The sequence below is a fragment of the Hemicordylus capensis genome, chromosome 5 (assembly GCF_027244095.1).
Source record: "Hemicordylus capensis ecotype Gifberg chromosome 5, rHemCap1.1.pri, whole genome shotgun sequence".
NCBI classification, from domain to species: domain Eukaryota; kingdom Metazoa; phylum Chordata; class Lepidosauria; order Squamata; family Cordylidae; genus Hemicordylus; species Hemicordylus capensis.
In genome coordinates this window covers 128428970-128454580 of record NC_069661.1, presented here as the reverse complement: position 1 = coordinate 128454580, position 25611 = coordinate 128428970, and the positions used below count along the sequence as shown (strand labels likewise).

Here is a 25611-nt window from a genome sequence, read left to right as displayed (position 1 = left end):
GCCCTTTATTTTAAGGGCATTTTATTTTGAGCTCAAAATACTTGAAACGTTTTGAGCTCGAAACGTTTTGCACATCCCTGGTTAGGCGTTACCTGGGAGTGGTAATGAGTAGGGAGATCTTTACCAGATCAGACTATAATGCAAGTTGGAGGACTAGAAGTAATGGTCTGATTCAGAATACTGTTGTGCTTTATAAGTATGCTAAATTCATATCCCAAACCACAACATTATGAAATTGGTGACATAATTATCTAGAACATAGCACAGAATCCTTTACAATGCACAGCTGTTTCTCAATACAAGAGCTAATGTGGATAGTTTGAAACTACTGCTCCAATTAAATTGCCCGTTGGTTTACAACGTACAGGTTAAAACCTAATAAAACACAATAATATTATATCTTCCTTTTTTAAAAATTATATTTTATTAAATTTTAACCTGTACTAATGTTTGTTAAAGGCCAATAATAGATGTAGAACTATGAAGTATGTATATTTAGGACTGGAAGTAACATTTGACTGTCATTTTCAAAAGACCTAAAATTAGAAAACATTGAATTAAAAGTAGTCCACAAGGCCTAAACATCATTTTATATATACTTCATATACAGTGTATCCCACTCAGTAATGATAATAACTATTCAAAACATTGCGGTTTTGCATTCCCTACCATCTCAGGAAGTGGCCTTACCAATGGGCACCTCCTTATACTGAAAACATATACCTTATACTGAAAACAGTATCTCACTAAATCCTCACTGACCGATTTTGTGTGAGATTTCATCTTTGCTCTTTAAAAACAACAGCAACTGAAATAGCAATCCACCCATATAGCCTTCTTGCCATGGGAAATGACCTTTTAATAGCCTTCTTGCTATGGGAAATCAATTTTGAGTGGCATGAGTGATGTTGCTGATATCTGTCTGTTAAAGTCAAATCCACAACAGCAACTCAATCTTCTGTGAGTTTTGGGACAGTTGTTTAGAAATGAGCTGTCTGTTCATACTTGGAATGTTCATATATGATCAGAAACAGCAACATGGTTTGTTCCCATCATTGGCAAATAGCTGCTGGATCCAAAAGATTTCACATTGTTAAATGCCAACGCTGTGTTGTATAGCCTTCAGCAGAATCGGTGGGAAAGTCTTTTGGCATCAGCAGTTCTCTCTGCACAAATCTCAACCAGACATGACACATTACATCCCTCAACATTCCTCATGTATTTTGTCTGAGAAGGAATCTCCCGCCTAACTCTGAAAGGGGGGGATCTGAGCAGACCAATGCTTGAGCACACAAAATACATTTTTAAAAAAAATGATACATTGATAAGAGCCTGGTAAATATGAGCAGGCTTTGGCAGAGAACAGCACAGTTTGGTAACATTCCCGTTAATTGTTTTTAAGTATGTGAATCAGCAATGGAGCACAGAGTAATATTAGAAAAACAGCAAAGCTGATTGCTGCAAAGAAGGGAGGATTGCTGTCTAAAAATGCTTTTTATGAACAAAAATACTTTGGGCTCATCTTATATTTGATAAGGAAGGAGTATATGTATAATTCAAAATTTCCCTCATTTCAGCACAACACCAGAGAAGTACAACAAAGAGGGATTTCACACACACACACACACACACACACACACCCCAACCACCTCTGCCTCATTTCAGTTATAAGCTCTGAGTACGAGTATCTTAACTGAGCTTACTGGCTCTGATAGATTCCTTCATCTCTCAAGTGCAGGGATGTTAGTGGTTTATTTTTCTCCTCATAGGATGTCTTCTCCACTTCTGCAGAGAAATGATTCCATGAGGAGAAGGTTCCGTATGTTCCAAAGCCTTTGAGTCAAGAAGGGATAGGTAAAAACATCTCTGCCCCACCTCCCTGTATTTACCAATCCAACAAAACCCAGCAGAAAGCAGAAGGCCCTGGTTCACTCCTCCCCCACACCCCAGAAGCTGTGCTTCTGTTTCACCTTCTAATAGGGGTGGAATTCTACACCATCTGGCACTCTTCAAAGTGATGCTTCTCTTTATATTAAGAAAGGGGGGATATTAGTAGTGGTGGTGGTGGTAGTAGTAGTAGTCATAATAGCTACCTAGTGAGTTTATGGCTGAAATGAGATTTGAAGAGAGGTGGACTAACCAAAGAGCCCCATTCCAAAGTATAATTCAGAGTCAAGACACCTTCAGGCCTAACAAATATATTATAGCATAAACTTTCATAGACCAAAAACCACCTCATCAGATGCATAAAGCAGTTGGCAGGTGTACACACACACACACACCTATCTATCTATCTATCTGTCTGTCTGTCTGTCTATAAAATACAAACTGAAAAGGGCAAGGCGGGCGAGGGGGGTATTATTTTAAAGTGAAGCCAGAAGGCTCCTCAGTGAAGAGGCAGGTGTGTCACATTGCTCACGGAGCACTAATGAAAAAACAATCCAGCAGTGGCATAACAGCATTGACAGGCCATGTTCACATTGTTGCTCCCCTACCACACATCATCTCTCTCTCTCTCTCTCTCTCTCTCTCTCTCTCTCTCTCACACACACACACACACACACACACACACACACACACACACCATGGCCTCCACAGCCCCACCTACTTTTGCATTATACATTTATACCATGGCGCGGTATAATGATGTCATGGCACAGTACCTGGGCATCAGGCCATGATGGCATTATACCATGCCTCAACCGGCAAAGGGCAGCAAGCTGTAGAGATGTGTGCAAATCTGATTTCGCAAATCGATTCGGGCTCAAATCAAATTGCAGAATACTTGAATCAATTTGTTGAAACAGCAGCCATTGCCAGGTGTTTTGAGGAATCAACTTGAAATGATTTGAGTTATTCAAATGATTCAGACATAGGGAACAATGGGGAACTCAAATTGCCCCATTGGGTACCCTATGGGTAGTTCCTAGGGCACCAAAGTGGGCTGGGTGGTAGAACATAATGGATGCTACCTACTACTCAACCCACACAAAAAATTGGCAAGCGGGCAATTTTAATTTTTTAAAAACTTTTCCCCAAACCCCCAAGTTCTGTTGTCATTCTGAGATCCAGCAAACCAAATAGTATAGCTGCAATAGCACAGCATATTATATTCAGTTCTAAGAAAAGAAAACCGCAAAATCAGACCTTCCTTGATTCCTTCATCCCTCCTCTCCGTATGTATCATATTCAAGGGCACACTAAGGGCCCTCTTTGCTGCCTCCCCTCCCCAGGCCCTTTGAAAACATTTTGAAATTCCCTCCTTTTTGTCCCCCCCCCAGCCAATGGGGACACAGTTGCTCATCACAACACTTGATTTTTATGATAACAAGCCAACCAAGAAGCATGGAGATCGCAAGCCAATTGGAAGCCAGTGCCAGAAAACCAATCAGCCAGGGGTTAAAGCCCACCAGAATGGTGCTTGAATCACTCAGTTTGAATAGATTCGAGCTCGATTCTGGGTTCATTTGAACTCAGATCAGGCCCTTTATTCTTAGGGCAATTTGATTCGAGTTCGAATCACTTGAATTGGTCCCATTAGATCAATCAATCAATCGATCAATCAATCTTTAGTACGGTTATAGACCAGCATAAAGTACATTATAACACCTAAGTAGCAATAGATTTTATACTCTAAGACTATCATAAGATGATTTAAAATATACAATAAGAAATATAAAAGATGCTAAAATACATTACTATTCTATCTCAGATTGATTTGACCCAAATCGATTTGCGCATCTCTAGCAAGCTGGCCATGGCAACTGTGGTGGATGGGGCTGTGGAGGCCAGTGGAGGCCACTGGTGGGAGGAAGGGAGGGCAGGGAGCTCAAGAAAGCAGCTGACAGACAGTGAATGGTAGGGCAGACAGTGGCTCCCTCCCTCCCTCCCCGCGGGACCCCAGGCAATCTACATCCCTTGCAGGACCCTGGGAGATCCATGTTTAGGAACATAGGAAGTTGCCATATACTGAGTCAGACCCTTTGTCTATCTAGCTCAGTATTGTCTTCACAGACTGGCAGTGGCTTCTCCAAGGCTGCAGGCAGGAATGTCTCTCAGACCTCTCTTGGACAAGCCAGGGGGGGAACTTGAAACCTTCTGCTCTTCCCATTCATATGCAACCAGGGTGGACCCTGCTTAGCTAAGGGGACAGGTCATGCTTGCTACCACAAGACCAGCTTTCCTCTCTCTCTCTGTTTGTGGAACATGGCTACTCAGTTATAGAACTGCCCCTGCAATGTAGTCAAAAGAGTAAAATATCCAATTAAAGGGAGTGTGACCGACTCACAACTAGTGATGAATTGGCATAGCAAGGTGAGCAGTGCACATAAAAACCTAAAGTGGGTGTCATTTTCATTCATTCTCTATGTAGTAATGTGACACAACTTTTTTTGCATTGCTGCACCTTCTGCTCTTATTTAGGATCTCCTCCTTTCTTCTTTCTGAGTCTGTGTGTGTGTGTGTGTTTTTCTATCTGCCAACTGATAACACTTCATGCATCTGACAAAGTGGGCTCTGATCCATGTGAGCTAGTGTCTCAATAAATGTGTTAGTCATTAAGATGTAACCAGACTGTGTTTGCTGCAAGACAGAGCTACTCTTCCGGATATCTGAAATATCTTTATACTCTTATAGTGATTCTCATAAACCTTTTTATTTCCTTTGCAAACTAACTTCTCATTATTTTTAGCAGGGAACAATACAGACCTCATTCTGTGAATATTTTCCTTGTGCGTATTGCTGTTGTGCTTTCCTGAATACTTCATTTGATGGTTTTATATTGAAAATGAGGACATAGTGACTTTCATGAGTGTGGAGTTCCACACTCATTTCAGATTACCTGTTCTTTATGTCTGCAGGGAAATGCCTCATATTGGAGAAACCACAAATACTATATTCCATCCTGACATAGAAGAACATATTTATTGTTGTGGATTTTTTAAAGGCATGGCAGCTGGTTGAGAATGTTATTGTTAGATCCACTACAAAAAGACCATGACAGGATGCATAAGACAGTACACGCCTACATGAATGGCATGCAGTGTTTAGATCTGCATTACAGAAATAGAAATAGTATATGTGCTTCTTCAAAAAAATATTCCAAACATGTGATGCCCAACATGTAGGAAGGCAGAAATAGCTGCCTTCCTACATGGAACATGTAGGATACATCTGCATAAATAAAGGGACATGTTGCATAAATCTGTAGCCCTCGGGGACATATTCTGACATGGAGGGCTTTCACGGGAAGGGGAGGTCACTGAAATTCACAAACACTTGTTGATGCAGCATTAGTCTGGAACTCTTCGGAAGCATTGGTGCTACACTGGTGCTTTTCCCATTGCATTAGTCAGGATGGCAGCTAAGGATTTTACAAAAGTATTTTTTATAGTTATCTGTGTGTTTCTTTTCAGATTTCCCTGACATTTTCATTAGTCTTTGGTGTGATTGTGTACCGAATAACTACAGCGGCAGCACTGTCAATGAGTACCAGTGAGTCAACCAAATCAAACGTTCGTGTGACAGTGACGGCAACCGCTGTCATCATTAACCTTGTTGTGATACTTATCCTAGATGAGATTTACGGAGTGGTTGCCAAATGGTTGACGGAAATGGGTAATGCTATTTCACCCTTGGCACATAATTTCTATTTCTTACTAGTAATGTATAAGTTCTAAATGTATTTTTCCTTCATTCATTCTATAATATTCCTGCCTCATTTTGAAGACTTGGAGCAGAGATTGCTAAGCTGTGTTCTGCAAAGCCCGTAGGTTCCTCAGAAGCTGATCAGGGTTCCCTCAATTGAAAGCTCAATAATGGTGGACTACTGCTTTTCCTCTGCAGTGCACATCCACAAAGAAACGCTGGGTGTGTTCAAGGGCACACTCTTATTTCACACAATGAGACGCAACATAACTCCTTATTCCCTACAAGGTGGAAAGGGTTCTTTTCCAGTTTCAGGAATGTTCTGGAAGTTAGGAGCCCCTTCTCTTTGTGTCTTTGAAAACTGATCCTGCCTGCTAGAAGTGCTGTCCCAATAGTGAAGACAACCTTGCCTGAGGATGAAAAATCCCATCTAAGGCAAAATTCTCTTTTTGAATTCAAATTTTCAGTATTTTTGTTTTTAGAAACCCAGCTTACAATGTTTGGTATGAAGGTTAGTTCACACACTCATGTGACATACGTAGATGAGGGCACTGTTGTGCACCTCCACAAACATGGATGTATGTGACATCTTTGTTGTTTGGGGACCAACTTACATGCTTCTGCCTCCCTAACCAATAAGAGTGTGAACTGCTTTTGCAGACTGCATATTTTATCATATAGACTGCAGTTTTAACTGTTGATTGAAGACTCATACCTGAAATAATGATATCCAAATGCAATAAGCAAACATAGGTAGGCTGAGGCCAGTTTTGCTCTATGGAAGGAGAGCTGGTCTTGTGGTAGCAAACATAAATTGCCCTCTTTGCTAAGCAGGGTCCACCCTGGCTTGCATTTGAATGGGAGACATGTATGAGCACTGTAAGCTATTCCCCTCAGGATGGAGCCACTCTGGGAAGAGCAGAAGGGTCAAAGTTCCCTTCCCGGCATCTCCAAGATAGGGCTGAGAGAGACTCCTGCCTGCAACACTGCAGAAGCTGCTGAAAGTCTATGTAGACTGAGCTAGATGGACCAATAGGCTGACTCTATCAGGTAGCTTTCTATGTTCCTATAACCTATCTGTCTAGCCCAAAACTGCCACTCAAGTGCTTAAACACACTTTCATTGCAGTACATCATATAGCAATCTTATTCCTTATATTCAGTAACCCACAACAGCCATAATCAGTGACTGAAATTCAATAAATCATTTTAATTTAAACAGCTGCGAAAATATTTTTCTACTGAGGATTTGTTCACACTACCCTTGGTTTTTCTCTCCAGCATGAGATGCATTTTTCAGTGGATGGATTAACTCATCACATTTTGTTACTTGTTCTCCACATGTTCATGAGTCAACCTACATGAGTCAACCTACAGATCTTTGATGCATGTAGTTGAACTGTCCACAAGAGTTAAATGCATATTCATGAAACAGATTTTGTGTTTCATTTTGAGCTCGAAATGAAATGCAAAAAGGCCAAAACCTTTTGTCGAAACACTGGTTAAACCAGCTGTTTCGACAAAACATTCTGAGTGTTCCAAACATAATGAACAATAGGGAAACTTGAACCACCCCATTGTACCCCATGGGACACAAAAGTGGATTGGGTGGTAGGGCATGATGGGTGCTACCTACCACCCAATCCACAAAAGAAATAGGCAAGCAGGCGATTTTAAACGAAGTTGTAACCTTTCTCCAAAGAATCTAGTTCAGGTTCCCCATTATTTTCCGATGCCCGGAACAAGCAGAGTGCACAATTTTGCAACCCTGCTCTGAAAAACACTGCAGAAGCACACAGTAAAAAGGGAATATGTCCCTCTTGACACAGAACCCCTGCTAACCCCTGCTAACTTGGCAAAGAGGCACCTTTTAACGTGGTGATTCTCTTTATTTAGCAGGGGGAGAGTAACTGGCCCTATCCACCCCCAACACAGTACTTCCAGTGACTGTTGCTGGTGTCTATCTTATGTTTCTATTATTTATTATTTCTCTGTGTAAACCGCCCTGAGCCATTTTTGGAAGGGTGGTATAGAAATCAAATAAATAATAAAAGAACACACTATAATAATAATAATAATAATAATAATAATAATAATAAATTAAAAAATGGCCAAAAAAGAATCACTGACCCAAAATTCATTGCCAGCCACAGTGCCTGTGCTGCAGTAACACAATTGGCATAAGTTGCTCTCACACACAATTATGACTCTTTATATTCCTAAAATTGCAATAGCTGCCATAGCACCTCCCTTACTTAGCAGCAAGCACAGCCATACTCTCAACTAGAGCAACTTCAGCCACATTTTGATTGAGTACAGAATGCAATGCAGATTGCAGAGCAGACCAGAGCAGTGAGTGAAGCACATGTTAGTCTTATCACAGCAATCACCAAGAAATATTACACACACACACACACACACACACACACACACACACACACACAGATGCCACTGTCTATTTCTCACCACAACACTATCTCACAAACAAAACAAACCATAACTCAAGGAAGGAAGACACCCAAGTTCTGTCTTTGTCAATCTGAGATCCAGAAAAACCAGATAGTTATAGTAGCAATAGTTATAACCAGATAGTTATAGTAGCAATAGCACAATTTATTATACTCAGTGTTGAGCAAAGAAAACTTATTTTCCTCCTCTCCTGAAGTATCCTCTTTAAGAGAGGCATAAGGGTTCTCTCTGCATCCCGGTCCCTTTGAACACATTTTGAAATTCCCTCCTTTTGAGTCCCCCCTCCCCTCCGCCTCCCTGCCCCCAGGCAATGGGGGCATAGTTGCCCATGACACTTGATTTATATGGTAACAAGCCACCCAAGAAGCAAGGAGATTGCAAGCCAATTGGAAGCCAGTGCCAGACGACCAATCAACAAAGGAAAAACAGGCCTCCAAAATGGCACTCGGAACATTTTGATTGGAATGGGGTTGTTTTGTTCCAAATCCAAAACGGGTCCTTTATTTAGATGATACTTTGTTTTGAGCTCAAAACAGTGGCCTGTTGTGAGTCAAAATGTTTCAGTCGAAATGTTCTGCACATCCCTACCAAAGATGTCACCCTATACTGGAAAATAATAATAATAAATCCACCTCATGTTGAGGAGAGGTTGAATAATGCATCTCTGGAGTTGTGGTGCACATATACAATCTGGCAAATGTCACAAATTTTCTAAAAGTACAGTTGTGACAATAATCTTGGAAACCCATGAGCTATTCATGGTGAAATCTTAGAAGTCATTCGGAGACTATCAGTAGACAGAGGTTTTAGAACTCTGCAGAGTTTTTTTTTTTAAATCCATCCCATGGCTACTGTTCATGGCTCCTCTGTATCTGCTCCCTGTACCCTATACTTTTTCCATTTTTATGTTATGGCCGAAAAATCCTGTATTCTTTGAAAATCTGAATTTTTTATTCAGTACTGGGAAGGGAGTGCCAGTCCCACTGTGAGGCAATGGAGACCCATTTCCTTGTCTTGAGAGATTGCAGTCAGCCATTTGAGGGACTTAAGAACAGAGAGTGGGCATTTGCAAGGAAGGAAGTAGGACGTAAGAAAAAGCAACATGACTGGGGGAAAGCAGCATTTAAGGGCTACAATAAGCCAGACCAAGGAGAATTCCCTTGCAGTTTGGCTGCATGATTGAAATCTGTTTAGAACTCTTCCTTTTGTCTGATTCCCATTGGTGAACCCTTGGTCAAGAATTCTGCACTTCATGCCAAGTAGTCTTGTGTCCTTCTACAAGTTTAAAAAAAAATAAATTGAAAAATCAGCATCATCCCTTTGAATCAAAGAAGATGGCTTTCCTGAATTTAAAATTTCTCTTGTTTGGAAATAGAGCCCTTCCCACAAGTAGTGTGGTTTGCTGTGTGTAATTTAAGTTAGCAGTGCATCATGAATTTTCTCTCTTTTTTCTTCCCTGCAGAGGTACCAAAAACAGAGAGAGCCTTTGAGGAGAGGCTAATTTTGAAGGCTTTTCTGCTGAAATTTGTGAATTCTTATGCACCAATTTTTTATGTGGCCTTTTTTAAAGGAAGGTAGGTTGAATATACTGCCTTAGCATAACTTTGAAAATAAATCCAAGTTGCTGCCTTTTAACACAGCTAACATCCAAACTAATTTTGTGCACCTGTGTTGCAATAGCACAAGGCTATACCATGATTTAGTTGCAGTACATCTGGAGCTTGCACAAGGCATGTTTGTGCTTGCACAAAATATGTTTGCTTATATGTTTTGCCAGAAACCTTTGTGCAAGAGCACAATTTCAAGCATCCCCATGACTTTGTGTGGCTACACAATCTTCTTTCACTAGCACAACTTGGTTTGTTGTACTTTCTTAGTCTGGATGTCAGCCAAGATCAGTAAAGCCAATGTTCCGCTGATTAGTCTCTCATTTCTCACTAAAAAAGGTTGGAAACAGCTAAAAAGAACTACACTGCTTCTGACTGATTTCAAAGGCTGCTGGGAAATGATAGACAAGATCCCCTCCAATCTCCTGAGTTCTCTGCACATCCTTAAGGACTTGCAAGTGTGGAGGACATTTCATGCTCAGCACAAATTGAGAGTCTCGCCCCCCTCTGTATTGTCTGTGAAGCATGAGTTTCTCAGTGTGTCCCAAGTGCCTGGAGAAGGAATAAGTGCTGTCTCAGTTGGTGTATAGGTGCCAGCACTTTTAAGAGGTCTACTAAGGCCCACAGTTGCACTGTTTCGGAGAAAGAAAGGCATCCTCTGTTGCATTTTAAAAAAAACTCATTTAAATTTCTCACAATTCTGAAAATTTCCCTTGCCTGTTGTTGCATGCAGTGATTGATATAAAATGAAATATCTTTCTCCAGCTATTGTCACCTGCATGTCTACATAATTTATATTCTGGTTTGAATAGGGATGAATGGAGAGTGTGAGAGTATTGATAACTTTTGGGGTGGGGGGGATTCCATGTTAAAATTGGCAATAGAAATCCCAAGTTTGCCAAGCAGAAGTAAGTAAGTAAGTGTGTTTGTGTGAGGTGGGGCGCAACCTTTATGAAGGTGTCATGGATCTGTCTGATACCGATGTAATCTTCCTGCATATGAAGCTGAAGCTGATGTTATCTTCCTGTATATGTATTGTTCTCAGGTTTGTTGGTCGACCTGGACATTATGTATATGTGTTTGCTGGTTACCGAATGGAAGAAGTAAGTTCATAACTTTTAACTCACACTCTGAGAATGTTTACACTTGCCAGTCAACATCCTTTTATAGATCTATTGCATCCCCTAAAAATACATAATATTCTAATTCTCATCAGCAGCACATGACATGTGCACTGCCAGAGATAATACTAGAATTCAGGGTCATTCCATGCTGATTGGCACTACAGTCAGGATAAAGAAGTACTCTTGTCCCTCCTGCTTCTCATGTAAATTTGATCAGATAAAGAAGGTTTACTTCATCAAGCAAAACAAACAAAGATGGTGATTTCCCAAAGTAAAGAAATATCTTCTGTCCTCCCACAGCTATGAATGGACAAATCACCAGTAGGTAGCTCTGAAGTAGTCTTCGCTTAATACTTACTGCAGGTGGAAAATAACTTTCTGTTCCACATAAGAATACAAGAGTCCTGCTGAATCAGACCAAAGGTCCATCAAATTCAGCATCCTATTACCTTCCAGGAGCCAACCAGATATCATTGGGAAGCTGATAAGCTGGGAATGAAGTCAATAGCCCTCCAAGACTATTGTCTCTCTCTAACAACTGGTATTCAATGGCATGCTTCCTCTGAACCCAGAGGTTTCATAGTTAATCATAATCATGATTAGTAGCTTTTGATCAATTTATTCTGAATTCTATTATAATGAATGTGTCTAATCCTCTTTTAAATAGCCATCGCCACCATCATTTTGATTACTTTTTCCTGCACATTTTCCTGCACATTTTCCAGCTCCAATTTTTCAAGATGCAAGGATCAGAACTGTATGCTAGTATTCCATGTGTGGATGCACCATAGATTTGTAGAAGATGCATAGATTTCCATTATGATACTGGCAGTTTTATCTTTAATCCCTTTCCTTATAATCCCTAGCATAGAATTTTACCTTTTTCACAACTGCTGCACAGTGTCTATGTTTTCATTGAACTATCCATCATGACCCAAAATATCTCTTTCCTTATTAGTCATCACTAGTTGCAATCAAACTAGTGTTTATGTGGTTAGGACTTTTTGTGTATCACTTTATACTTTCTTACCATGAACTTCATTTGCTGTTTTGTTGCCTCTTCACCCAATTTTGAGAGCTCCTTTTGGACTATTTGCAATCCACTTAGACTTTTCACCATCCTGAATAATTTGATGTCACTCATGAATTGGCCACTTCATCTCTTATTCCAGATTATTTATGAACAAGGTTTTTGTTTTAAAAGCGGGCTCTGGTACAGATCTTCAGGGGACCCACTTCTTCTTTCCCTCCATTGTGAGATTTTTCCTTTTATTTCTTTTCTCTGCTGCACATTTTTAAAACAGTTACCAAATCATAAGAGATGACTATTTAACATTTATATGAAGCCCCTGGGAGAGGTCATCCATAGGTGTCGGCTGCGGTGCCATCAATATGCTAATGACACCCAGCTCTACCTATCTTTTAAGTCAACAGACACCAGGGAGGCAGTGGATGCTTTAAACTGGAGCATGGAGGCTGTTTTGGACCGGATGGGGGCAAACAAGCTGAAACTCAATCCAGATAAGACAGAAGTGCTCTGGGTTGGTAGAACTGATTATCCGAGTAAAGAAGTAAATCTGGTCTTGGACGGAGTCACGCTCCCCCTGAAAGACAAAGTCCGCAGCTTAGGGGTGCTTCTGGACCCAGCACTGTCCTTGGAGGTGCAGATGGCAGTGGTGTGCAGAAGCACCTTTTACCAACTATGGCTGGTATGCCAGCTGTGACCCTACTAGGAGAAGTCGGACCTGACCTCAGTCACGTGCGCGTTGGTAACATCCTGGTTGGACTACTGCAATGCGCTCTTCATGGGGCTGCCCTTGAAGTCTGTTCGGAAGTTTCAGCTGGTTCAGAATGTTGCCACAAGGATGCGCGTGGGTGCGAGTTGCTTCACGAGTATTACGGCCATCCTGTGTTGGCTTCATTGGCTTCCGGTCTGCTTCTGAGCTAGATTCAAGGTGCTGGGATTGAACTTTAAAGCACTACACGGCTTGAGGCCAGGGTATCTGATGGACCGTATTCGCCCATATGAATGTCCAGGGCCCTCCGCTCATCATCTCAGGCCATGCTCATGACCCCACCACTAACAGAGATCTGGTTGGTGGGGACTAGAGCAGGGCCTTTTCGGTTGTGGCCCCTTGGCTTTGGAACGCCCTCTCTGAAGAGCTTCACCATGCTTCCTCCCTCAGTGTTTTTTAAAAAACATCTTAAAACACACCTTTTAAAGGAGGCCTTTTAATGCTCTCTTATTGATTTGTTATAACTGGTAGGTTCTTTAGCTTCCTTAGCTTTTTATAATTTTCAGTTTTAAATTGAACTTAATTGTGGTTTTTAATCTGACTTTTTAAAAAAAATAGTTAATTTTATTACTTTTATTTTATTGTATCTGTGTCTATCTTATTGTTGTTAGCCACCCCGAGTAGTAGTGCACTGGAGGGGCGGGATATAAATATTTTCTATAAATAAGAGATCTCAAATGAAAACCCAAATGCAGAAGAGACAGCTCCAAAAATTAGTGTTCCCAACATGTTTTGATAATATCTTTACCAAGTGAGAATAATGTAAAAGCAATCACATTATAATTTGCATACAACAAATATCCTGTCATAAATGAGCTATAAAATGTGAATAACTGGAAAACTCTCAAAACTAATTTCTACTCTAAAAATATGTGACGGCTTCTTTTCATAGCTTATTAGAAAAGCACTTGAAGATATGCTCCTCAAAATGAAAAATTAAGACATTTCTTAACATATGGAAAAATGAGGGACTTCAACTTCAAATTTCATCTAAAAATCCCTTATACACTCAACTTACATCACTCCTTCAAGAAAGCTACTCAAGAAGGGCTCCATACAGCTTGAGCAACCTCAAGCAGATTTAAAACAGCCAACTTCATTTGGTACATACATACTGCAGATTATCTTCTGGGACACCTGTCCCTTATTTGTCAAATAACAGGATTCTTGCTGCTGTGGATATATACACAGTATTACCCGAGGTATATATCCTATTAAAACAGAAGAGATACAAAAAGGGTTAATTATAATGTCTATTACAATAGTTTCTATTTAATTCTTACAATATAGAAAATTACTAAATACATCAATCTCATTTGAGGCAAACACATCTAAAACCATAAAGATACCCCCAATTACCTCAGCCTCTCTGGGTTAGGAATATCCCACTGTAAAATTAAACTTCAGAACAACCAGAATAAAAGTACTGTATGCATTAGGTATCATAAAAGTGGCATAATGCCTGCATTATCATTCAAGGCTTTTGGAACTATGAATCAAAGTCTTGAAAATCATTCTGTTTTATTCCTATGAAGATTCTTGTTGGACACCTCTTTTTTCTGTTGAGTGGAGCAATTTTTTCTGCTGTCCAATACTACATGTCTATGTGTAAATAAATAAATACACACACACACACACACACACACACATATATATACACACATACATATACATATTGTCAGTTTAGTTTTACAGAATTTCCTCCCCCTCTCCGATTGAAACCCGTTGGAAACAGCAGTCTTTGCAGCTGTCTTTTCTGTGTGTGCTTTTGTATCATTTTACATGTGTTTTTGATCCCTTTGTGTTTGCTTTCCCAAATAAAAACTCCTTGAAACCCTTCCCAAAAAAGAGCCAAACTGAACCCTAAGTTAGGGGAAGGCCAAAATCCTTACAAAAGGAACCCCTTTTAACTACGGAAGGTTCAAACCCTTAGTAGCATGATATCCAGCATTGCATGGGAGAGGAGGGCAAGTATGCATTAATTCCCCCAGACCCAGGTTTTTGTAATCAGTTGTAAACTTATATTTATTTCATGAAATTAGAGTTCACAGGTATTTAAAGAAAAATATAAAATGTGTTAAGAAAAAAATATAAATTATTTTTTTTAATTACAAAACTGTCTTACTTCCTAGCTCTAGATGGTATTTGCTCATGCCAGAAGGCATTTAGTTCTTGGTTGTGTGAAAATATTTTCTAAATTCAAGCCATCTTTAAAGAAAAATTACTACAGGCACAAATTTGCAGACAGGACAGGGGCACTCTTCTTCCCCAAAGAGAAGAAGAAGCATGCATGCAACCTATGTACTGGCATCTGATGTGAGTCAGTCGGATATAACCATCACATTCCAGCTTCCATAGGAATAAAGCATCTGTGAAGAATTGAGTAATTACACCTGCTCTTCCAGAAAATACTCCTTTTTTCATCCATTCACACTAGGCATACACAAGAAACAAAGAAAGGTTCCCAGATGTTTGCAGATTTAATTAGCACCACTCAACTAAATGAACAATAAAGGAAAAGAAATGGAAGGGAACGGGAGGTTGTCTTGGCCCATCATATGGTCATAATCCTAAATGTATGCACATACCTTGAATACAAAGATAAGTGGGGGGAAATGAGATTTCCAGTCTTCCAAAAAGGAGTCAGTTGACCAGATTTTTGCTGATATAGCTTATTTCTGTCATGAGTCCAGCTGAGCATGCTCCAAGATATCATCTCAGATTTCATTTATTAGCTCAGCCAAGATAGTTGGTGACTGCAGAGTGTGACTATGGAGAAGAGGTAGATTTCATGCATTTTTCTGCCCTCGCTTATATCTTCTTCTTTCAGGTGCTATCTCCTACCGGAGATAGCTATAATTAAGACTAATCTGATTTTGGATGCCGCTGCTCTAAAAAGTTGTAAGGATGTGCATCCAAACCATTCCCGCAAATTTTTCAGCCAGGATGTTCTTCATCTTCCAACACTTCTTCTTCCTTTAATCTTTCCCTGCATGATTAACTGCAGTAAAGAGTATTTTCCCCTCTAATAACATGGCCAAGATATTCAAGTTTTCTTCTCTTAAAGATGTTAATTAGCTTTTACTCTTTTGCCATTCTTCTCAAAACTTCCTCATTGGTAATTCTATCTACCCATGATATTCTTAATATCATGGGTAGATAGAATTCTTAATATCATGGGTATATGCGCTATCTATCTATCTATCTATCTATCTATCTATCTATCTATCTATCACATTATATTCCTCAGATTAATTTAGGGGACATCTGCAGGACATCCAAAGCGGAGGGGTAATTTTATAATAATTAAGCATTAAGCTCTAGGTTATGTCACACGCAATATGTCATAAGGCATCTAGGCATCATGGGTGCTATAATTCCCCTAATGCCCAACCACCTTGGATGCATTGCACATGCATGTCTAAGGCCTCTTCAGTATTCCTTCTATTAGCTACTATTAACTGCTATTGCTTATAGAAACAAAGGTTAACATGTGCTGCAGCACAACACAGGCGGGTCTGACAAACGAAGGCTGACATATCCCACAGTGTAGCTTGGGTGCTGCTGCAGGCATCTAAAACACATACCCACAAGGCTGTTCTGCTACTACTTACTGTTGTGCAATCGCATGCTGCAATGTGACTTGCACGGGGAATGATGCAAGGCATATCTCAATGTGTGATTGCCCAACAGTAATTAGTTGTGAAATAGCCCTGTGTGCAGCAATGTGTATATGTGGTTTGGATGCCAACATCGGGGCGTAGCTAGGGGAGAGGGGGCCTCTGTTCGCCCATCTTCCCGGCAGCCCCGCAGAATGAGGAAGATAATGAAGAAAATAGGGTGGAGGTGGAGGTGGAGGTGGGGACCCCCTTTTCTTTGAACCATCCTCTCAATTATAGCTACGCCCCTGCCCAACATTCAGAACCACTCATGTTATACTGAGGAACATGTCAGCCAGTGATAGTATCATAGGTTTTGTGCTTGCTGGTGTCTTTACCCATACTGCACTGATCAGTTGTTCTTTCCTGCCCGTTTTAGTGTGCTCCAGGAGGCTGTCTCATGGAACTTTGCATTCAGCTGAGCATTATAATGTTGGGAAAGCAACTGATCCAAAACAATATCTTTGAAATTGGAGTCCCGTATGTATTTCAACCACAATTGTTATATAATGGGGCAATATGTTATCATGGGGTTGATTTGGTTCATTAAAATCCATGGAAATGTTATCATTGGTTGTATATGAAAATAGGAATGAGGCCTAATAGAAAACTGAATAATAAATCACACACTTGATTGTGGTAAAATGTTTGGATTTTACTTTCCCTAACAAATTGAGTAAATTGATTTTCATAAATGTTCTGAATATATTAAGGATGTAGCTATGTCATGAACCTGAGGAAAAACAGACACTGCTTGATATATTATTGGGGAAGGTTTAATGAAGGATTTCAGAGCAACAGTGAATACAAATGAGCAGAAGGGCTGTACCTTTAATCTTTCTTCAGAATAAAGGTACTGAATTTCACCTAAAGCAATTCAAGGTAGATTTGGAGGTTCAAGGTAGATTTGGAGGTTCCTGCATAGACAAAACATCTGAGGGAATCCGAAAGAAGCCAAGAGTGTATCAGTAAGGCTAATAACACTTCTTAGAGATGTTCTACACATAGTTGGCACTACAGCCTTGCACATGATCATACAGGGGATTGGGGGAGTAAAGAGCTTCTACCCAGGTAGCCATAGATTAGGGATGTATACAAGCTGAGGTTCGTGCACATGTTTGGTGCTTCCGGGAGTGGGGAGCAGCAAGCAGGACCTTTAGAAAGGAGTAGAACAGGTCCTTACCTGTTCCCTGCCCCTTCATTCAGCTTCCTGCTGCAACGGCGCTCCTCAAGAACCAGCACATGGTGCCAGCACATGGCCTCAGTGCATATACAGACAGAATCTGCATGGTCAGCATGATGTTGGGTGAGCAAAAAGCTCCTGCCCTGGTAGGCACAGATTAAGGATGTGCACAAACCAAGGTTCATGCACAAGTTCATCTGTGCCTTCGTTCGTGCACATCCCTACCACAGATGAACAGAACATCTGTTTGAATCGACAAACTCAGCACACACATGATCCAGGCAGCCATGATCAGCATTGCAGAAATTGGGAGCTAGGTCCTCTGAGGATCAAGATAGCTATCCCAGCATGCATTGCACTGCCAGCAGCCTGGCAACCCTCATTACATCATCAGTTCTCCTCTGAGTGGCCATGAACTGGCAGGAGGCAAACCCAACCCTACTGAAGGTATTGAAAGCAAAGGATCATAGAGTGTGGTTTGCAGAGTGGCACATTCACAGATGGAAGCCCCTGTAGCTACAGCTCTCTATTGTTGTTATGTCTGCTGCCTCCTGCTAGAAAAGGCAAATGCACCCACATGACCAAGATATCTAGGTAAGAGAATTCTCTTTTCTTCCTACCTGGGTAAAGAGGAAGGTACAGGATCTGGGTTACCCAGATTTGAAAGAGCTGCGTTGGAAGGATTCCCTTGTGTATACTTCCTCCTACCCTCATTCATTCATTCATTCATTCATTTATTAGATTTATATACCGCCCTTCCAAAATGGCTCAGGGCGGATTTTTTTAATGATTGTGAGAACAGCCCTACTGAATTTCATCTAAAGAGAAATATCAAGGCAAAATTGGAAGTTCCTGGTGAGGCTAAACATCAGAGGAATTTTGAGTGACACAAAAAGAGTTGATAGTACTAATGAAAGGGTTAGGAAGTTCCATACATCCATGTTCTTTTTTATTGGGCATCTTGACTCAGAAGTCTTATACTGTTCTTACTATGGATGCATTTCCTACATGAGAAATTTCACTAGTTTTATGAAAACTAGATTTATGAAATTGAGATTCCTGCTGGGATGTTTTGCTTGGGCTTCTGCTAACTAGACTAAGAGTCACCTTTCTTATATTTAGCATAGGGAGAGCAACTGTCCCTATCCGACTCCAGCACACCATTCCTCCAGTGGTTGTTGCTGGTGTATATGTTTCTTTTTAGATTGTGAACTCTTGGGGACAAGGCACCATCTTATTCATTTTTATTTATTTCTCTGTGTAAACCACTGAGAACTTTTGTTGAAGCAATATATCAATATTTGTAGTAGTTGTAGCAGTTGGGCAGGAATCCCCATATCACCTCAAAATGTAACATGTAGACCCACTCTTAGAGTAAAATGAAACTGAAATGCATATCTGTATGCTAATTCCTGATTCACACAAAATATCTCTTGTTCAGTTGAAGAGGAGTTGTATTCCCAATAGGCCTGTGCACATGAAAAAAATGTCAGATATTATCTGACATGATCTGATCCAAAATGAAAATTATTAGAATGAGAACCCTTTGAAATTGTTGGATAGTCAGATTGTGTCAGATTTTAGTTAGCATATCTAACGTCGGATTTCCCTTAGGGATCAATGGGAAACACACAAAAATTAATCATTCCTGAATGGCTTGGCAGAAAGCTCTGAAATTTCACAGCCTTCAGTAAGCATGCCTTATTTGGAGGAAATCTTTTCTTGCCTCCATATAAAAGGAGTAACCCACCCTTTTGGCACTCCATGTTATAACTCTGGAATAGCTAGGCAGAAGTTTTCAAACTTCTCATGGTCAGAATCAATCCTACATTTCCTGACATAGCCAATGTTAGCTCTGATATCTCTGCCGGACTGACATTGATCAGGCGTTTGTGGGCCTCCAGTTTGGGGCAGAACAGCATCAGGAGTGGGCCAAAAGGAACTCCTGGGGCAGGAAGTCTCATCGTCTGTGCTCAGCAGTGGAGAAGGACTTCTCATATAATGAGATTGCCAGGTCTGGCATCAGCATAAGGCATTCTTTGAGAGCTGTCAAGGGCCCAGCACCCATGGGGCCCACTGCTGACTCCTTTTCTTGTCCTGTGGGAAGGACTGGGCCCTGTCAGCAACTGGCAGCTATTGGCTGGCTGGGTCCCCCTCCTGTCTCCCTCCCCTCACTGTGGAGGCAGACTTTTAAAAGTTTTCAACTTTTTTTAGAACATTTCACTGATACGTATTTGATTACAAATGCTCTCTGCTATGTTACCCCCTCTCTTTGTAGGGTTTAAGCGAGAACTTCTTTTGTTTAAACAGGAACTAATGAATAGACCCGTCACTCCTCCATAATCTCTGTTATGCAGCATGCATGCTTCAGGTTCAAGGGATTTATTGCAGGCTGTAGGGGGAAAGGGTTCTGGCAGCCCTTTGTTAAGCTCCTGGCAGGAGAGGATTACCCTGGATTTTTACTCATGCATACAAATATGTAATATAAAGTGTGTGTTTGTGTGTGTGTAATATAATATATTGAACATATTTTAGTATGTATCTTTATAATACTATCTGTGGTGTAATTACTCATTATTATTAGAGAATACATACTTACCATACTTCTAAGTTCCTTTTACAAGCAGTGCTTTCTACTATATAGTTTAATCACTGTATTAGATAGTAAAATCCTATACTGGGTCCAAGGACACTTTCATTCAAATCTCTGATTAGCCATGGACCTCACTGGTTGCCCTTGGGAAAATTAGTGCTTTTTTCGGCCTAACGTCTCTTACAAGGTGATTGTGTGAATAATATGGGACGCCAGTGTATGTTGCTCTGAGCTTTGTGGTGTCAAACAAATCATTATTTTCAATATTTTTTTGAGACTATGGCATTGATACCCTATCCTTTGGGACTATGGCATTGATACCCTATCCTCCCTGCACTACAGTTCTGGGCATATAGCAGCTTCAGAAGATAATTTTCATCAGGACCACAGCATGGGGAGAAAGGGTTAAACCATTCCTTTCCCCCATGTGAGGTTGCAATCTAAATCAGGGGGCCTTTGTTTTTTAAAAAAACAAAACAAAAACAGAACAATAATCATGTGTTTAAAGAGTCGCCATCTAATTTGACCCTGTTTGTTTTGCCAATGTGATAACGATATGAATTGGCTTGGTTTTAATATATGTTACTTATATGGTTTGGGCATAATTTTTCTTGCAGCAGGGGAAAAGTAAAAAAGAAAAGTTAGGAATAAATCTCATTTTTGTTGCTTTCCAGGGCATTTTGCTGTTTTCCAGCGCTGCTGAGGATACTCTGTTTGAGACCCTTAACCTCCTTCATGGAACCGTGGTTCCATTGTAGGGAAACCAACTAACTATTAAACCACATTAGGTCTATGGCCATATGCCCTCTGGTGATGATGGGAAAACTCAAGTTAAATATCTATAGTAATAAGAGGTGTTCTATTTTCTTATTAGTAATAAGAGATATTTTATTTATGTGTTTTTAAAGCCTACTTTCCTTAAGGAACATAAGCTTATGAGATCACCCAGCTTTCTATATGTGTGTGTCCATGTCAATAGTTGTAGGGATACATAAGGACACCTCAGCAGTGCAGTTTGTGATGATGTGATCTACTGCCGTTCAAGATGGCGGATGCATGAATGTTTGAGGAGCAAGTGGGAACTGATTTGAACCAAATTTGGTACAGTTGTAGTGACACAGAGGCTGCATTCACACATAACACAAACCCATAGTTAAATGGGGAAGAGGTTGGAACTCCATGACATCTGAATGTGTGCAACCTCATTTTCACGCAAAAGCAGCCTGAAGTTTGGCTCTCCAAACTCCAGTTTGAACCTTCGGTTTGTAGTGAGATAATCAGGAGAGAAAGGGGACAGGATGGTAAGATGGGCACTAGGTGCTTTGTTCTCTGAAAATGAACCGAAAAAGATGTATGTTCACATACGTGAAAAAGATGTCTATTCACATGCACTCAAAGAGGCAACATAAGCAAGGCAGACCCATTCGAGTGCTGGGATGGCTACGTATGGCAGGGCGGCAACACCCAAGGTCGGGTTTAAAAGGCAGCCCTAACCAGGAATTCTTGTGTGGCTAAGGCCTGCTTTTTGTACAATGATGTTGGGGAAGTGGGGCCCAGCTCCTTCTGCTTGGGGTATGTTTACAGTCCCTAGGCTTACTCATGAGATGGGCCAGGCAGCAGTATCAGCATTGCCAATACTGAGAGGGGAGATTCCTCCTCTATGATAGATGATGGATGCTGTTCTTGAGCAGATCGCTCACTCGTGATACTGTAAGGTTATGGGGATACCCCTTCACAACTCATGAGAAGAACCTTCTGTGGGGACAGGAGCGTTGAGCCAAATCACTAATAATGTGCAATGACATCCCCTTCTCCCACGGACCACTTTCTTATGTCAGGCCATGGGGGCCGGATGGCAGATGCCACCCAGCCAGGTTGTTCTATACAAGCAAGCCGTGGGGAGGGGTTCCCCAGCAACAGCTCTCCCTGTCTTGGTAACTGCCACAAAGAAGCTGTCAACGCATGCCCTCTGCCAGCTTCTCTGCCCATTAGAACAGGTCTATCTTTGATTTTGCCTGGAATAGCAACCCCACTCTCCTGCGGTTGCTGGAAATCGAGGCTCCCCTCTGCCGTGATTCCCTGCAGCAGCAGATCTGCATACGTTCCAACGCTGGTCCGAACCCAGGGAATTGATTTGATTTGATTTGATTTGATTTTTATACCACTCTTCCAAAAATGACTCGGTGGTATACACAGAGAAATAATGCATAAATAAGATGGTTCCCTGTCCCCAAAGGGCTCACAATCTAAAAGAAACATAAGAATAGACACCAGCAACAGTCACTGGAGGTACTGTGCTGGGGGTGGATAGGGCCAGTTACTCTTCTCCTGCTCAGTAAAGAGAATCACTGCATTAAAAGGTGCCTCTTTGCCTAGTTTGAATGAGAGTAAAGATCCAGTCCTGGTGTTTCCCCTGTCTGCCCACCTGGCTACACCTGGACACATGGAGCATAAAAATCTCCTTTGGGTGTGTGAAAGGCTTCCCCGGAGAGGGCCACTGTGCAACAGTTCTATCATTACCCAGAGAGAGTGGCGGCTCTGCTTGCTTGGGGTCCCCGCTCTCTCTGGTTAGTGATAGAACTGTTGTACAGTGACCACCTCCTCTCCAAGAAAGCCTTTCATGCATCCAAAGGAGATTTTGACACTCCATGTGTACAGGCGTAGCCAGGTGAGCCACGCAAGTTGAGTCCCCTTTGTTGGCTTAGCTCAACTCATAAGTGTGTAGTCCAACAGATGATCAGAGGTTTTGGTGAGCCTAAGGTCTTCTCCAGTAGACTGGCCCTCTCATGAGAGTGCTAGTCCTGGTGGCAATCCACCCCAGGAGCAGGAGTGTGGTTTGGTCTCCATGGACTGCTTTGCTAGGGTGAGCCATCATAAGGGCATTCTTGGTCACAGTGGGCCAGACCCCAGGATCCTTTACCCTCCCTCATATACATATCCCCTCCTAGGAAGTCATAATCTTCCCTTCCCTTCCCTTCCCTGAGTAATAGGAAAATAGTGCACCCCAACCCCCAAGATTCTCCCCCCCATCCAGAAATTGTCCTTGTGCAAGATAATTTTGTTGTGGGGCTCTTACGAAGGTGGCAGTACAATCGCTGTCAGAAGAACTTGTGTGGCATGGCATTTAAAGGGATTTCAATGTCCTTTTCCTGCTGAGTGCGGGCAGACTATTCCAAAAAGGTCTGATCACACCCTTGAAGATTGTGGACAATGGCTGCCACCCTGATGATGCGCTGACATCTTGCCCACAGTCTGGCAACACAAGTGGACATAGCGGACCAGTAAGAAGGAGGAGCTCCCCTGCCCTGAAAATGGAAGTAGCCAAAATGCAGTTGGACAAATGTCTGTGATGTGATTCATGATTTGAAAAATTAATTGCGGGTCTAGCAACTTCCATTTCCATGGTATGTGCAAATGCGACCACAGGGACTCCTCAACAGCATAGTTTGTGATGATGTCATCCACCCCAATTCAAGATGGCAGATCCATGTATGTTTGAGGCGCAAGTGAGCTAATTTGTGAACCGCCTAACCAATTCACACCAACTTGGGTACATTATAAGGATAAATAGGGACACCTCAATGTTGTACTGTGTGTTGATGTCATCCACCCCAATTCAAGGTGGCGGATGTACAAACCTTTGAAGCATAAGTGGGAACTGATTTCAACCAAATTTAGTGTAGTTCTAGTGACACATAGGGACACCTCAACAGCGTAGTTTGTGATTATTTCATCCACCCCTATTCAAGATGGTTGATGTATGAATGTTTGAGGCAGAAGTGGACTAACTTGTGAAGATGGTAATTATCAATTAAGATTATAGTGAAAGGAAAGTAGGCAGATTAGTTCTTACCAGAACTTCTTGTTATGAATATATTAAATTTTAATTAATGAATTGCCTCCTCTTTTAATTTCCCAGTAAGTTAAAGAAGCTGTTCCGGAAGCTAAAGGATGAGCGACCTCAGACAAAAGAAAGTGACTCTGACTCTTCCAAACAACCCCAGCAGTGGGAACTGGACTATGTCTTGGAACCTTTCACTGGGCTGACTCCAGAATACATGGAAATGAGTAAGATCCTTTAATGTCTTTTTGCATCCATTGGTACCAAAGTCATCCTTTTCTTGAAAGCCACTTTTACAATTTATGTAAAATGTGGTGGGTGGTTCGAAGCAGACAGGTGGCCATGCTCAACCACACCCACAAGGTACTTGGGGCTTTGCCAATGGGTCCTCTGGCAGAGAAGAAAGCAAGTCAATTGCATAGCTAGCTCAGCCTTCACAGGAGAGTGGGATTGACAGTATCTCCATTGCCAAGGCAGCAGAACTTCCCTTGCAAGGTTCCCAGCACCATGCAATCTTGCAAGAGGAAGAGCTCTCGTTGCATAAGAGTTCCTCTTCTCCGGAAAACTGTAACAGTTGCTAGGATCTATTTAGGGCAAAGAACAATGATAAGGAGGGGTGAGCAATGCTGAGCTTACATGTGTCTGCTGAAATTTGGCCCCGTCTGGTACTGAGGTTCCCAGTAGGGGCAGGGGACAGACAGGGAACAAGGTGCCCCAACTTATTCATTCCCCCTTTCCCACACTAAAGCCAACTACCAGCTCACTACTGATAAATTGATATACTTGTAATAACTTCCCTATGAACAGGTTAAAGATTAAAGAACTTTATGACTTATTCTGTTTCAAGCAATTTTATTGTGTGTGTTTTATCGGTTGTAAAGCTAATACTGAATTCAGATCCTGCAAATGATGTAACTTGGACTGTAAACTTTGATACATGTAATCTGTAAATTAATTGACTACAGTTTTAATTGATTGATCAGTGAGGGCAAATATTAGTTGTTGGGAATATGGATTAACAACAGGTGCCATGGACTTATTTATATGCGTACACCTCACAAGAAGAGACCTGCTGGATCAGACCCAAGGTACTTAGTCCAGTATCCTGGCTCCAACATTGATCAGCCCAGTTTATCTGGAATGTTCTCAAGCAGGGCATAAAGAAACCTTGCACATTGTAGACCTGCTCATTGATGCTGTACCTGAGTATAGTGTCCATGAGAGCATGCCTGTAAGTCCACGCTTGCACTGACATGTCTTGAAACCCCACCTTCCTCTCACCATGCGTACAGCATTTGTCAGACATGACAAACACTGCACTCATGGATAGATTCTTTCTGTGATGGCAAAACATAAGAATATCTCCCTAAGTACAGTGTTTGTCTCTCAAATAAATCCTGTACTTGGGTATGGCATGAAGGCAGGCTTCCAGCATCCATCAGCATGGAGGCAGGGCTTACAGGCATATTCTCAAGTGCACTATATCTGGGTAAAGCATCCACAATTTGAAGCACACCGGAACAAGGATTTTATGTCCCCAACATCTGCTACTCAGCAGTATCATGGCAAGTCCTATCCCCCAAGAATGTGTGTAACACTTTTTAAAAGCCATCTAAGCTAGTATCCATCACTGCATCCCATGTCAGTGAATTCCATAAGTAAAATGAAGCAGTATTTTCCTTCTGTTTTCTGAA

General features: G+C 41.3%; 1 protein-coding gene across 1 annotated transcript in view; it reads left to right on the top strand.

Moving 5' to 3' along the window:
* Window positions 1-25611, top strand: part of ANO2 (anoctamin 2) — a 277547-nt gene that overhangs the window by 225472 nt on the left and 26464 nt on the right. Inside the window, exons 14-18 of the mRNA XM_053256041.1 lie at window positions 5415-5616; window positions 9577-9688; window positions 10767-10824; window positions 16680-16780; window positions 23996-24144. Of these exons, the coding sequence (XP_053112016.1) occupies window positions 5415-5616; window positions 9577-9688; window positions 10767-10824; window positions 16680-16780; window positions 23996-24144 (622 nt within the window). The remainder of the gene's footprint in view (window positions 1-5414; window positions 5617-9576; window positions 9689-10766; window positions 10825-16679; window positions 16781-23995; window positions 24145-25611) is intronic.